Here is a 15,220-nt window from a genome sequence, read left to right as displayed (position 1 = left end):
GACATAACAGTGCTAATATATTTAATAACAGCCATAATATGACACTCACATACTTTATGCAATCAACCTTACTGCATATAGAGGAAAAATATAGTTCGTTTTGCACAAATGGGAGGAACGGTATAAATACCCCCCCCCATCTTTCCTGGTGAGTTGGCCCAGTCTCACAAAATGAACTTCAATAGTGTAGCCTACTGTAAGACTTTGCATATTGGGCGCTCTCCTAGCACTATTTCAACTTGTCACTCAGGTCGGCTGTCCGTTTAGAATTGCATTTGGACATCTACCAGAGAGTAGCCGTGCGAAATCGTTAATCTGACATTGTTACTGTATTTTGAACAGAATGATACAGCCTACGTGACCAAGAATCTGACTCTGAAATCAAAACCGGGTGTCTACGGATTTGCAGAAGCTCTCTGTCTGACGACAAACCCACGTCTATTGAGATGCTAACGTCAGTTAGCTTCAATATTCGTTGAGAACCCCTAGCTAGCTAACCAGGCGACCGGTATCCATTGTCCTTCATTGCATGCGTAGCTAGCTACCTGTGCATGCTCTGCATAATGCAGGTTTTTCAATAGCTCGTTGTTGTTTACTTGGACACATTAACTGGCAGTAGACGCCACTGGCTAAACCACCTGCGCACACACGCCTCGATAGGTGCCAGTGTCCGTTCTACCACACTGGACGATCAGGGTCTCGGATAGATACCTGGGTCAACAACGGTGAGAGCAAGTTGAAGTTTACCTTCCTTACTGTTGCCTCTACTATCTTTGACATTTCCAAACATCACTTTTCGTTAGAGAGCTGGCTTGAGACCTTATGTCATCTCAGATAAATTATCGCTCTTGAAGACATACATTATTCAACAGATCATAGTTTGTGGTAAATTGAATCTCTATTTAATATTATTATGGCAAGTTGTCCTCCCACTTGATGAAGATGGAGGAATAATTATCTGAGAACTACATACCTGTCCTCACCTGATGGACCTGTTGCCCAGGTATCTAAAGTTGTCATTTAGGAATCCTCACACGTGAATAAAAATACGTTCAGTTGAGAAATGTATTTGTTTTACTGTCACTCAAATGGCTCTAGGGCACTTTACAAATGGATTCTTCTTGCACAACCCAGACAATTATCTCGTTTCCAACAGGTTTAACAGGGGTTGTTCCAACTCAGCGGAATAGACACCGGGCAGGTTCCCGTTCTCAAGAAGAGCTCCCTTTCCTTTCTATCCGACTACCGGCTGAACATGGAGTCGGGTGACAACAGCTCAACAGCCGAGCTCATGAGTCGGTATGTGTCTTTGGAACTCGGCTATGGGGTACCGAAGGACGGCTGGCGGATCTGCTTGGCGCATGAGTTCAAGGAGAAAAGGAAGCCGTTTCAAGCCAAAGATGTGTCCCTCTCCAACATCGTTGAACACATTGGCCTTGGAGTCAGGTGAGCCCCCTGAACACCACCTCTCATCGTGTCAAGCCAGCCAGTTACTATAGCCAAACTGTTATTCATAGTATTTATACTTAAAGGAGAGAGATTTGTGTTCTATGGTTGAGCACAATGTATCTTCATTCTACATAGTGGCAAGGAGAGGCATTTTTCAGTGCAAGGGTATGTAGCCTATCACTTTTCTCTGGCATGGGTCCCTATGGTGCAGCAGAGCAGCCTACCTGCCAGGGTGCCAGGTGTAGTCTCATGTTTCTTTCCTTGTCCAAAAGGGCAGGTGCTGTGACTAGTAGTGGGTAAAGAAACACACAACCCAGCTTCTTCTCCAAACTGGTCTCTCACACCTCAATCCTTCACTTACTTGACATAGAAACACAAGCTAGCTTTGTTGTGGAAATGACTTGCCTCAGTCTGTGTTTGACACCAAGGCCTAATTCTATCCTGAATGGGTTTCTAACATCTGTGGACTGATTGGTGGTTGTTGTTGCTCCCCCTCTGAAACCATTTGAGACTCATAATATTACATTCAGGACATGCCAGCTTAGACCTTGTACTGCTGCCAGCCCAGAATCCTGCATTCCTGAGAGTAGGTTAATCAGGTGTGGGTGGCTTGCTTGATACAAAGCCTAATATTGATCTACTGTAGGCCTGCAGTGCTTCTGGTAACAAAACAATGAAAGTAAGGATTACCAGCAGAAGATAAAAACAGCCTGTTGGACCTGGGTTGTTTTCAGCTGTGCTATTGGAGTTGGGAATCATGCGGAGAACACACACACACACACACACACACACACACACACACACACACACACACACACACACACACACACACACACACACACACACACACAGTGTTTTAGACTAATCACATGTGAAAAGATATCCTCAGTGGTACAGAGGTGATGTCACTGTTTGGTTTGACCTGGCTGGTGGGTGTATTAACATGACAACTACTGCAGACCGACTGCAACTAGATCAACTGGAAAATGAACATCTGTTAGCTTTAAATAACAAAGTAATACAATAATGCTTTAAATAATATGCCAACAGCACTACAGTTGAAGTTGGAAGTTTATATACACCTTAGCCAAATACATTTAAACTCAGTTTTTTTTACAATTCCTGACATTTAATCCTTGTAAAAAATTCCCTGTCTTAGGTCAGTTAGGATCACCACTTTATTTTAAGAATGTGAAATGTCAGAATAATAGTAGAGTGATTTATTTCAGCTTTTATTTCTTTAATCACAATCCCAGTGGGTCAGAAGTTTACATACACTCAATTAGTATTTGGTAGCGTTGCCTTTAAATTGTTTAACTTGGGTCAAATGTTCTGAGTAGCCTTCCACGAGCTTCCCACAATAAGTTGGGAGAATTTTGGCACATTCCTCTTGACAGAACTGGTGTAACTGAGTCAGGCTTGCAAGCATCCCCCTTTTTCCTCCAAACATAACGATGGTCATTATGGCCAAACAGTTCTATTTTTGTTTCATCAGAGCAGAGCATTTCTCCAAAAAGTATGATATTTGTCCCATGTGTAGTTGCAAACTGTGATCTAGCTTTTTTATGGTGGTTTTGGTGCAGTGGCTTCTTCCTTGCTGTGCGGCCTGTCTATAGGACAAATTTTTCTATGGATATAGATACTTTTGTACCTGTTTCATCCAGCATCTTCACAATGTCCTTTGCTGTAGTTCGTGGGTTGATTTGCACTTTTTTCACCAAAGTACGTTCATCTCTAGGAGACAGAAAGCATCTCCTTCCTGAGCGGTATGACGGCTGCGTGGTCCCATGGTATTTATACTTGGGTACTATTGTTTGTACAGATTAACGTGGTACCTTCAGGCATTTGGAAATTGCTCCCAAGGATGAACCAGACTTGTGGAGGTCATGGCTGATTTCTTGATTTTTTTTTTCTTTTTCCCCATGATGTCAAATTTTATTTATCACATACACATGGTTTGCAGATGTTAATGCGAGCGTCGCAAAATGCTTGTGCTTCAAGTTCTGACAATGCAGTAATAACCAATGAGTAATCTAACCTAACAATTCCACAACTACTACCTTATACACAAGTGTAAGGGGATAAAGAATATGTACATAAAGACGTATGAATGAGTGATGGTACAGAACAGCATAGGCAAGATGCAGTAGATGGTATCGAGTACAGTATATACATATGAGATGAGTAATGTAGGATATGTAAACATAAAGTGGCATAGTTTAAAGTGGCTAGAGATACATTTTTTACATGAGTTTCCATCAATTTCCATTATTAAAGTGAGCTGAGTCAGTATGTTGGCAGCAGCCACTCAATGTTAGTGGTGGCTGTTTAACAGTCTGATGGCCTTGAGATAGAAGCTGTTTTTCAGTCTCTCGGTCCCTTTTTTGATGCACCTGTACTGACCTCTCCTTCTGGATGATAGCGGGGTGAACAGGCAGTGGTTCGGGTGGTTGTTGTCCTTGATCTTTATGGACTTCCTGTGATATCGGGTGGTGTAGGTGTCCTGGAGGACAGGTAGTTTGCCCCCGGTGATGCGTTGTGCAGACCTCACTACCCTCTGGAGAGCCTTACGGTTGCGGGCCGAGCAGTTGCTGTACCAGGCGGTGATACAGCCCGACAGGATGCTCTCGATTGTGCATCTGTAGAAGTTTGAGTGCTTTCGGTGACGAGCCGAATTTCTTCAGCCTCCTGAACAGCGCAAACTAATTGAAAGAGGAGTGGGAGGCCCCGGTGCACAGCTGAGCAAGAGGACAAGTACATCAGTGTCTAGTTTGAGAAACAGATGCCTCACAAGTACTCAACTGGCAGCTTCATTAGATAGTACCTGCAAAACACCAGTCTCATCTAATGAAGCTGCCAGTTGAGGACTTGTGAGGCGTCTTTCTCAAACTAGACACTCTAATGTACTTGTCCTCTTGCTCAGCTGTGCACCGGGGCCTCCCACTCCTTCAATTATGGTTAAAGCCAGTTTGTGCTGTTCTGTGAAGGGAGTAGTACAGTGTTGCACGAGATCTTCAGTTTCTTGGCAATTTCTCGCATGGAATAGACTTAATTTCCCTGAACAAGATTAGACTGACAAGTTTCTGAAGAAAGGTCTTTGTTTCTGGCGATTTAAAAAAATTTTTTTAGCCTTAATCGAAACCCCAAATGCTGATGCTCCAGATACTCAAACGTGTCTAAAGAAGGACAGTTTTATTGCTTCTTTAACCAGAACGACTGTTTTCAGCTGTGCTAACATAATTGCAAAAGGGTTTTCTAATGATCAATTAGACTTTTTAAAAGGATCAACTTGGAATAGCAACCATTGCAACACAGGAGTGATGGCTGCTGATAATGGGCCTCTGTATGCCTATGTAGATATTCCATTGGAAATAAGCACTTTCTAGCTACAATAGTCGTTTACAACATTAACAATGTCTACACTGTGTTTCTAATCAACTTAATGTCATTTTAATGGATAAAAAATGATAAATGTACTTTTCTTTCAAGAACAAGAACATTTCTATGTGACCCAAACCTTTGAACGGTAGTGTATTTGCAGATTTTGCTGCAGGTACAGTGAAATGCTTGTGTTTACAGTACCTAGCAATACACACAAATCCCCAAAATGTCAGTGTCCAGTGTGTGTGGACAGTGTGTGAATAGAAAAGGTCTGTACACCAGTAGTTATATAGGATGAACCTTGACTAGGATAGAGTATGTACATGTGAAGTGGGTAAAACGGTATGTAAACATTTATTAAAGTGGCCCGTGTTTAATGACGATGTACATAGAGCAGCAGTCTCTAAGGTTCAGGTCAGGGTACTGGGTGGAGGCTAGCCATTGACTGGTGTGGTGTGTATGTTTGAATACTGTTGAGCTCTCTTCCACATTAAACAGTCTTCTGGTGCCTGAAGTGAATGAGCTAGGCAAACAGCGAAGAAATTATAAATTAACTCTACTCAACTTCACATTCATGGACTTTGCCTCTTCCTTGAGCTGTCTTAACAAAACAAGATGGCTTAGACTATAGGCCTAACAACAGTAAAATGAGGGCGCTATCCTTAAAGGTGTGGGCTGCCAGTCTATTTTACGTGGTCCGCCCCCCCCCCCCCCCCCCACAGTCGGTCACCATGGCAATGCCAGTTAATCATTGGCTGTTTAGCCTATATTCTTTGAACAGTTCACAGGTAAGAAGGCTACCCTCAGGTAGACTAAAAACCTGCCCTATATTCAGAGCTGGGGTCAATTTGAGTTCAAGGATAGGTATTCAGGATGTGAACGGAAGTAACTATTCCAAATTTGAGAACAGTCTATTTTCAATGACTTCTCAATAAACTGAGGCGTAGAAGTTATTTCACAAGTTTTTACATTTTAGAATTTAAAATTAAAATCACTTCCTAAGTTGACTGCCTTCAATTCGATTAGTCTCCAGCCCTGATTCAGAGGTCTGTCTGTCGCTCAATAGAGCAGGACTGACTGACATTTTTCACAAGGATCCATTGAAGAGTGTTCTTTGTTTACCTGTGGCCATCATTTTCCTACAACAAGTCCTGTTCAGATCCTATTTGAAGTCGAGCAGACCTGTAACTCTGCCCATTTGTATCCATTTTGTGACTAAATTCAGCAGGCCAAATGCCGTTGTCTAATGTCTACAGTAAAGTTGTCAGTATTTCTGAGCTGGCCGTTATGGTGGCAACTTATTTTCTTTGACCCCTGATTTTAAGACCGTGTTGAGCTAATAGGCTATTCTGTATTTGATTTGTGGCAGTCTGTGTTCTAATCTAGCATGTGCACCCTGTCATCTTTAGCGTTAATTGCAGGTTTAGGCCTAAGGCCCAATTGTTTTTAATGGCCTGAAGTCGATAGTCTAATCAATTACCAACACTGTGCCTCTGTGTGACACCCCACACACACACACACACACATTTTAAATACTTTATTTGAATCAACAAATTACATTTGCGTCAAATATTCATAACATTTCATAGGTCATGGATATGTGGATACAGAAAGAACATTCTCCATACAGAAAGGCTGCCTGCCTATGACGGGTGACACAGAGTAGTACCTTGCTAGCTGCTTTGCCTTTGTCCTATGCAGGCCTGTAAACTGAAGGCCACCTGCTGTCAGCCTCTATACATGGTAGAGGCTCCAGCATTACAATTTTTCACTGATTACCAAGGCTGTTCAGGTGTGACACAAAGGGCTGGTATTTCAGCAACTTGTGAGCAAAGGCCTGCTCCATGTATGAGTCAAAAAGAGCAACCCACTTCTGAAATGAGCACTTCCATCTGGCCTCTCCCAACATCAACAATATCTGATCCCCACCACTCTGTCCTGCCAGTCTCTGAGCCCACGACAGACAATTCCTCCATTTATCCGGCCAATCCCCCACAATTCCTTGTGTGGGGCGTGTTCTGTTTTGACCCAGCCTTTGTTCAGAGTGCTGAATGCTTGTAAGCAGCTGGGCCTGTATTCAAAACAGGTCATGAACGAGAGAAATAGACAGAGGGAGGAATATGGACAAAGATCAATAGGGAAATGGATGGAGGGAGAGGGAGTGAGTAAGAGAGGGAGAGAAGTACAGTGAGGGAGTGAAATCGAGTTAAGGAGAAATGTTATTTTTCCTCAGTCTGTTGCTGTGTATTTGTTAATGAAGTGACCCTTCCTCTGCACAGTGACCCGCTTCATCTCGGCCTAACCAATAAGAATCATTCTTAATCATACCATCTACATGGCTACATACTGTAGGACATTTCCTGAACAGTCCCATAAAACAACACAATACAGCCAGCTGTTCACTGTTCCTTGATGTAGGGGTTGAACTTGTGTTTGAACATGCCATTCGTGCAATGTCCTCTTTCTGCTATGCACCCCCCCTCCCTCTCAGGATGTTATTCAGTGATTGTGAAAGATTCTTTGGGATGAGTTATTTAAAAATAAGTGTGTTTACTGATTACACCTACTCTAACACGCACAAGCAGGTAATGTCCCCATTTTTCATGTGGATTCTCAAACGATGTTCGCTTATTATTAACGTGTGTAGGTATCTCAAGTGGTGGTATAAGAAGACTCAAATCGAGAAGAAGGCTCCTTTCATTGATATGTTCCGAGCCATTCCCCTGAGGCAGATCTATGGTAGGTGGGCACACCATAATGTTCCAATGAACTAGTATCAATAGCTGTATTAATGAATATCACTAAAACTCATGGGTATTGAAACATTTGAAAACACATTTGCTGTACTGAAACACCCTCCTTTGCAGGTGCTCCTCTTGGCGGTATTGGAGGAGGTACCATCACGCGAGGCTGGCGGGGGGAGTTCTGCAGGTGGCAACTCAACCCTGGGATGTACCACTACAAAACTGTAATCGCTAACCAGGTATGCTTGGGGAAAAAACTGCCTAGCACCTAGTAACACGCTATGTAAGAAGTTAACTGTGAGAATGTCCAGTTTATAAGTCCTGTACACATGGACTCCTAATTATCTGAGTTTTCTAAACGGGTTTTGCCTTTAACAAATAATATTTTCAAATAGACTTAAAGCCTCTGAGCTCCAGTTATTAACTGTTGGTTAATAACAGACCTCCTCCCAATCCACTGTGTCGACAGGAACTGTTGAGGACTCCACCTCTACCGCTCCTAGTTTAAAGTCCACTCTATTTAGTCTAGTAGGAGTATGGTGAATATGAAGTTCACTTTGTGGCACATGCATTATACTATATATTCAGATCTCTTCCAGTCCTTTTGTCTTCCCATATCCCTCCTCTCTGTCTCCTAGTTCACGGTGTGCCTGCGTCGGGGAGGTCAGACGGTGTACCAGCAGGTGTTGTCAGTGGAGCGCCCCCCCACGCTGCAGGGCTGGAACTGGGGCTACTGCGGAGAGTACGCCTTCTACCACGCCTTGTACCCCCGGGCCTGGACAGTCTACCCCCTCCCTGGGCAGAACGTCACCCTCACCTGTAGACAGGTGTCACCCGTCATCCCCCACGACTACCAGGTAGCTGGGAATGTCCCCCAATGGCATGACTTAGCATTGGGTTTCAGTCATGTCGTTTCCACTTCATCCAATGTGGCTGAAGCAGAGACCGTGTCCCCCCCCAAATGGCACCCTATTCCCAATGTAGTGCACTACTTTTGACTATGGCTCTGGCCAAAAGTAGTGCACTATATAGGGAGTAGGGTGCATGATGCTTAGACCAGCGTGTCATCCAGCCTTGTCATAAACTTACCTTTTAACCCTAACCGGTCTTTTCTTATCTGTATTTTTTTTAAACTGCCTTGTTGGTTAGGGGCTCATAAGTAAGCATTTCACTGTAAGGTTGTATTCGGCGCATGTGACTAATACAATTTGATTTGAAAACCTAAGTTTTATGTGTCTTGGTCTCTGACTCTCCTCTCTCTGTCGTCCTCCAGGATTCCAGTCTCCCAGTGGCGGTGTTTGTGTGGGACATAGAGAACAAGAATGACTACCCGCTGGACGTCTCAATCATGCTCACCATGGTCAATGGGTCAGGCCACAAGGACGACAAGAGCGGGGGCCACTGGAACGAACCATTCCACCTGGAGAAGGCGGGGGAGTCCGTGTCTGGAGTTTTGCTTCATCACTGCACCACATTGAACCCCTACACTCTGTGCATGGCAGCGCGAGAACAGGTAGACGTCATAAATTCACAATATGTTTTTACAGTTGTGCACTGGTAAAGTTTCTGTTTATGATTTATCATTTGTTTTAATTTCTATTGAGACTTTCCGTTCAATTAAAAAAACACTGGCCATTTGAAGATGGCATAACCATTATCACCTTGTTAACTGTGTGAAATGTGTGTGTGAGAAGTCTGACAGGGAGATCAGTCACCAGACAGCGTTCAGTCCAAAGGGAACCTGTGGGGTGCTGTGGGGTGACCTCATCGCTGATGGACGGCTGGACTCCCCCCACTGGTCAGTGGTATCAACCGGCGATCACTGATTACATCACATTTTTTTGTACATTATTCCCCCCCCCCTCCCCATAAATCTTTTTATTGGATTCCCCCCCAGCTCTGTTGTTAAAACGGCTAGCTGGAGCCGATCGAGCGTTGAACCAACGATCTGTAGTCAGCGAAATCTAGAAATTAGGCACTTTTTACTAAACGTATGCAGTTCAAATATTCTTGTAGATTGTCATATAATGTAACATCTTTGGGTACAGGAAAGGAAGGGATATATTAGTAATTGTTGGATAACCCTCTGTAAGGGTCGTAGGGTTTGAATGACAGCACCCACATGATTCCTTTTCCAGGTCATAGTCAAGTCTTTTATTGACACTGTTGGGATCGGCTTAACTTTGAACATTGAGATATTAAATAAAGACAAAGAGACAAAGCCTTGAATAGAAAGTTTATAAAAAAAACATAAACCTTTGGAATGTGTTTAATGGAGGAGAGCGACGTGTTGATATAGGGAAGTCCGATGGATATCTGTGGGTCAGGAGGTGAGGGGTGAGTCTTAAGGGAGTAATCGGGGTTGCTATCTGGTTACCTTCTTTCCTGTGGAGCCATAAAACACTCCTCTTCCTTACAGTTTAAGTAGGATGTATTTAAACTGTGATGTCTGAAATCTTTAGCTGTCTGATTTTCAGCTGTACAGAACCTTTGGGAAGGATGAAACATGGCTAAAGCTTCTCTAGTGTCCGTGGGTTATTTACTCTGAAAAAGAAGAACCTAACACCGCCTGACATTCAGTCTCCTCCTCCTTCCCCTCTGCCTCGTCCACCCCAGGTTCCAGTCCTCCCACCCAGAAGGGAGAGAAGGTGGCAGCAGCCCTGGCAGTGGGCTGTCCAGTGCCGGCTCAGGGCCACAACGATCTGGAGTTTAGCTTGGCGTGGGACATGCCTAACATCACATTTGGCTCCAGGGAGAGGGAACACGTCAGGTAACATTTAAAAAATAAAATGGGTTGAATTCAAATTGACAATCTGTCCTTGTTTATTATAGTGGTCAGTATCTCCAGACTGGGAGGAACAACTTAGTTTAAAAAAGAAATCTCAATAAGCTTCATGTTAAAAGGCCATTCTGATCTAGACTTTACCGCTCTCTCTTTTTCTATGCAATATGACTAAAAGTTGTCCCGACAGAGACCGGGTTTCAATTCTCTGTCTTAACAGCACGATTTTCCAAGGCAGGATACTCTGAGCGCAGCCCAATCCAGATATCTGGCAGTTGCTTCTGATTTTGAAATTCAATTTTCACAGAACTGCTTGTTGCAATTTCGATGAGTCTCTCTTGTTCAGATATCAGTAAGTGGATTGTAGGCAGGGCATGAAAGGGATAACGAATCCAGTTTGTCATCCATTTCAGGAAATTACATGCATAATTGCGTACCCAACTCACTAAGGTGCTTCGCTATATCACATTTGACATTGTCCGTAAGCTTGAGTTCATTTGCACACAAAAAAAAAATACAATGAATAAAGACCAGTGTTGTCCTTGTTAATGCTGACCGAGAAGAGCTCCAACTTCTTAGCCTCATTTTTTTGTCCCGCACATTGAATATAGTTGCGGAGAGTCCCTGTAATCCTACATTCAGATCATTCAGGTGAGAAACATCACCCAGATAGGCCAGTTGTGAGACTTGTCATCATGCAAGCGGTCAGACAAGTGGAAATGATGGTCAGTAAAGGGAATTTTAAGCTCGTCTCTTCATTTAAAAAAAAGTGTCAATACTTTGCCTCTTGATAACCAGCGCACTTCTGTATGTTGTAAAGCATTACATAGTCGCTGCCCATATTGCACAGTGCAGAAAATACACGAGAGTTCAGGGGACTTGCTTTACAGTGAAAATGGTTAACTTTGTTAGTCTCCCAAATGTCTTTCAAGCTGGATGCTGCAGTGTACCAAAGTGGCGTAGGGAGCAACTGCTTGCAAGCGCGTTACCACTCCACTATGTCTCCCTGTCATGGCTTTTGCGCCAACACATCTTGACCACCAAAGTCCATTTGTCATAAAGCTGTCCAGTACGTTTCCTCGTGTTGTCCTGGTTTCCAGTGGTTTAATATATCCCCCATAAATGTAATGGACATATAGTAGGCGCTGTGCCAGGCCCGCCACGTCTGACTCATCCAGCTGTAACGCATAGAATTCACTGGCTTGTATGCAAAGAAGTAATTGTTTAAAAACATCTCCTGCCATGTCACTGTCATGAAACAGTGTTGTTTGGAGTCATTGTCTGTATAGTTTTTTTTTTTGCCTTTTCCCCCAGCATTGTCCCAGGCATATCCGCAGCAGCAGGAAGAATGAAGTCCTCCACAATAGTATGGGGCTTGCCTGTCCTAGCCACTCTGTAGCTCACCATATAAGATGCTTCTAGACCCTTCTTATTAATGGTATCTGTTGCTTTTATACATGTCTAACTACTCGAAAGTCGTCTTAATTTTCGCTCAAAACTCTCGTGGCTTATTTTTCAAATTGGCATGTTTTTTTTCGAAATGTCTGCGCAAGAGTGAAGGTTTCAGAGTTGTGAGATGGTACTTTTGCACATATAACACACTGTGGCTGAGGAAAGGCACTACTCCCAATATAAGTAAGTGAACCCCAAATCAATGTAGTTATCATATTTGCGTCTCTTCGATGGTCCAACGTCCCTGTCTGTTCGGTGCTTTCCTCCGGGGTAAGGGGGCAGGTAGTAGCTCTTCGGCTGAATCAGATTCACAACTGTCAGTGTCCATGCTAGCTAGGCTAACAACAAATGTAGAATTACTGATGCTAGCATTATATGTGCTCGTTAAAGCAGAACAACTTGTCGACTGGTGCAGGTGTATTACTGCTGGTAGTAAGCAGTACTACCAGTAGAGCTGATGTGTCTCTATGGACGCGGGCCTTCATTTTTTTTTAACCAATTTTTTAAAATACATTTTCGAGCAAACGGAATTAGCAGCAGCTACGTTTGGCTACATACGGACCGTTAGTGGAATTACTACGAGAGAGTAACGGTTAATGTGATTGGATGTTAATTATTTGACGAGGCTACCTGTGTTTGACATTGTGGTGTTGTTTCGCTGAACACTAGATTGTTTAATTTTATTTTTGGCAGTGAAACGAGGATACTCAGGCGAGGGGAACTCGCCCAAATCTATAGCCCCATTTGTAAAAGTTAAATGGAATGTTTGAAAATGTGAAGTATTATTTTAATTTTAAAAAATGTGAATCACATTTTTATTTGGCGTACCCCAGTTTGAAATACCTGTCCTAGAGAATGTCGTGACTCATTAATCTGACTCTTGTTTACTTTATCAACTATGTTTAATTGTTTACTTGGTTTTAAATTAATCATGTAACAATTAAACTCAATAGGAATTTTGGGAACAATTAAGTTGTATAACGAGTTACCATCTCCCGACTTAAACTCTAAAGATCTACAGATATCTCTTCTATCAATATGTCCCTTATTAAACATTAGTCTGACTTTCTGGCACCTTTTGATCCCCACCAAGGAGAGAGTCATGAGGAGGATAGATCAAACTCCAAATGACATGTGCAACACACAATCACAGGCTCCAGTTACACTGCCTCAGGTGTACAAACACGCCTGTCCATTACTGTAAACCTTGTAACTGCTACTCACTGGAGCACAGCATTTTCAGTGACATGTTACTGTAACTAATCTGATGTAGTTAAATCTTTGAATTAGATTATCTTTGAGTACGAAACCCATTTTCCCAAGTATTCCTGGCCTCATCATATGTTCTTAAAGAAAAGGGCATATGCTCCAGATATTGTATGTCTTTATCAATGTCTACCCATTGTGTCACGGGGGGGGGCTGCCAGTATGACCTTTTTGCTGGCTGCCAGTAAGGACCTTCAACAGGTCTCATATCTTTTGGTCTTGCCCCGCAATTGAAACTTAGTATTATGCAAGTTCTCAGGTATTTCATCCAAATACAAAGAAATTAATGTCAAAACCCATTATTATAGTAAGTTTCAATTGCAGGGCAAGACTAAAAGGTAAGACTGATCTGCCCAGTTATTTCAGTGTTATGTTCCTCCTCCCATTTATGTTTAATAGTTTGTAGAGTGTTTCTTTGAGGATAGAATACTCAGGTAAAGATAAGATTTTTTTTAAATAAAACAAATAAATAATTATACTCCAAGTTATGCGTTAGTGAATACTTGGATCAATTTCTGAGATGCCCAAGTGTCAATCACTTTTATTTATTTAAAAAAGTAGTCGAAGGTGCCTCCCGAGTGGCACAGCGGTCTAAGGCACTGGATCGCAGTGTTGCTGTGTCACAACTGGCTGTGACTGCGAGTCCCATAGGGCGGTGCACAATTGGCCCAGCGTCGTCCGGGTTAGGGGAGGGTTTGGCCCAGCATCATCCGGTTTATGGGAGGGTTTGGCCACAAGGGCCCTTACTTGGCTCATCGCTCTCTAACGCCTGCATGCTGACTTCGGGCAGTAGGGTGAACAATGTTTCCTCCAACACATTGGTGCGGCTGGCTTCCGGGTTAAACGAGCGTTTGTTAAGAGGGCGCATGACTCAACCGTCCCCTCTCCCGAGCCTGTCGGAGTTGTAGCGATGAGACAGGATTATAATTGGATATCACCAAATTGGGGAAGAAAATAAAGCAGAAGTGTTGAACCTGCAGGTTCCTGTAAAAAATTGAGTTTATCCAAGCTATATATATTATTTTTTACTTAGGAAATGGAAGCTCTGGATCCCCGTTCCTTATAATTGTCCTAAATGATGTGATCCCTCTCTGCATCCACTGTTTAAATCTGTTATCCTGAGTTGTAGGGGTCTTATGCGAACCAACTCAGCAGTTTGACCTCTGTCTATCCTAAACCATATCTTAAAAGTTAAATGTATCCACGGATTTTGTATATTTCTATTTCTAGTGATTGGAACAAATACATTAACCTCGGCAGCATATACATTTTGATATGTTTCAATTCTACTACTAAGAGCCAAAGGAAATGAATTCCACCTGTCCAGGTTGTCATATTTTGATGGGAACGTATTTCATGTCATAAAGTCTGGGTGTGTCTTTCAGTAGATTTACGCCAAGATATTTAATGGATGAAGAGGTCCACTGGAAGTTGTTCTACCTGCTCTTCAGCTCTTGCTGTGGGGTATAATTACAGTTGAAGTCAGAATTTTACATACACCTTAGCCAAATACATTTAAACTCAGTTTTTCACAATTCCTGACATTTAATCCTAGTGAATATTCCCTGTTTTAGGTCAGTTAGGATCACTACTTTATTTTAAGAATGTGAAATTCCAGAATAATAGTAGAGGGAATCATTTATTTCAGCTTTTATTTTTCATCACATTCCCAGTGGGTCAGAAGTTTACATACACTCAATTAGTATTTGGTATCATTGCCTTTAAATTGTTTAACTTGGGTCAAACATTTCAGGTAGCCTTCCACAAGCTTCCCACAATAAGTTGGGTGAATTTTGGCCCATTCCTCCTGACAGAGCTGGTGTAACTGAGTCAGGTGGGTAGGCCTCCTTGCTCGCACACACTTTTTCAATTCTGTCCACAAATATTCTGTAAGATTGAGGTCAGGACTTTGTGATGGCCACTCCAATACCTCGACTTTGTTGTCCTTAAGCCATTTTGCCTCAACTTTGGGAGTATTCTTGGGGTCATTGTCCATTTGGAAGACCCATTTGTGACCAAGCTTTAACTTCTTGACTGATGTCTTGAGATGTTTTAACATATCCACATAATTTTCCTTCCTCGTGATGCCATCTATTTTGTGAAGTGCACCAGTCCCTCCTGCAGCAAAGCACCCCCACAACATGAA

The 15,220-nt window shown here is 42.7% G+C and overlaps 1 protein-coding gene across 1 annotated transcript in view; it reads left to right on the top strand.

Moving 5' to 3' along the window:
- The first annotated feature begins 38 nt into the window (after window positions 1–38).
- gba2 (glucosidase, beta (bile acid) 2) overlaps window positions 39–15,220 on the top strand; it is a 41,945-nt gene continuing 26,763 nt past the window's right edge. The window contains exons 1-8 of the mRNA XM_046318277.1: window positions 39–725; window positions 1,157–1,446; window positions 7,478–7,569; window positions 7,698–7,813; window positions 8,213–8,431; window positions 8,848–9,087; window positions 9,269–9,389; window positions 10,191–10,344. Of these exons, the coding sequence (XP_046174233.1) occupies window positions 1,256–1,446; window positions 7,478–7,569; window positions 7,698–7,813; window positions 8,213–8,431; window positions 8,848–9,087; window positions 9,269–9,389; window positions 10,191–10,344 (1,133 nt within the window). The 5' untranslated portion in view covers window positions 39–725; window positions 1,157–1,255. The remainder of the gene's footprint in view (window positions 726–1,156; window positions 1,447–7,477; window positions 7,570–7,697; window positions 7,814–8,212; window positions 8,432–8,847; window positions 9,088–9,268; window positions 9,390–10,190; window positions 10,345–15,220) is intronic.

Source organism: Oncorhynchus gorbuscha, linkage group LG21 (genome assembly GCF_021184085.1).
Source record: "Oncorhynchus gorbuscha isolate QuinsamMale2020 ecotype Even-year linkage group LG21, OgorEven_v1.0, whole genome shotgun sequence".
Lineage (NCBI taxonomy): Eukaryota > Metazoa > Chordata > Actinopteri > Salmoniformes > Salmonidae > Oncorhynchus > Oncorhynchus gorbuscha.
This window is presented reverse-complemented; position numbering and strand designations above follow the sequence as displayed.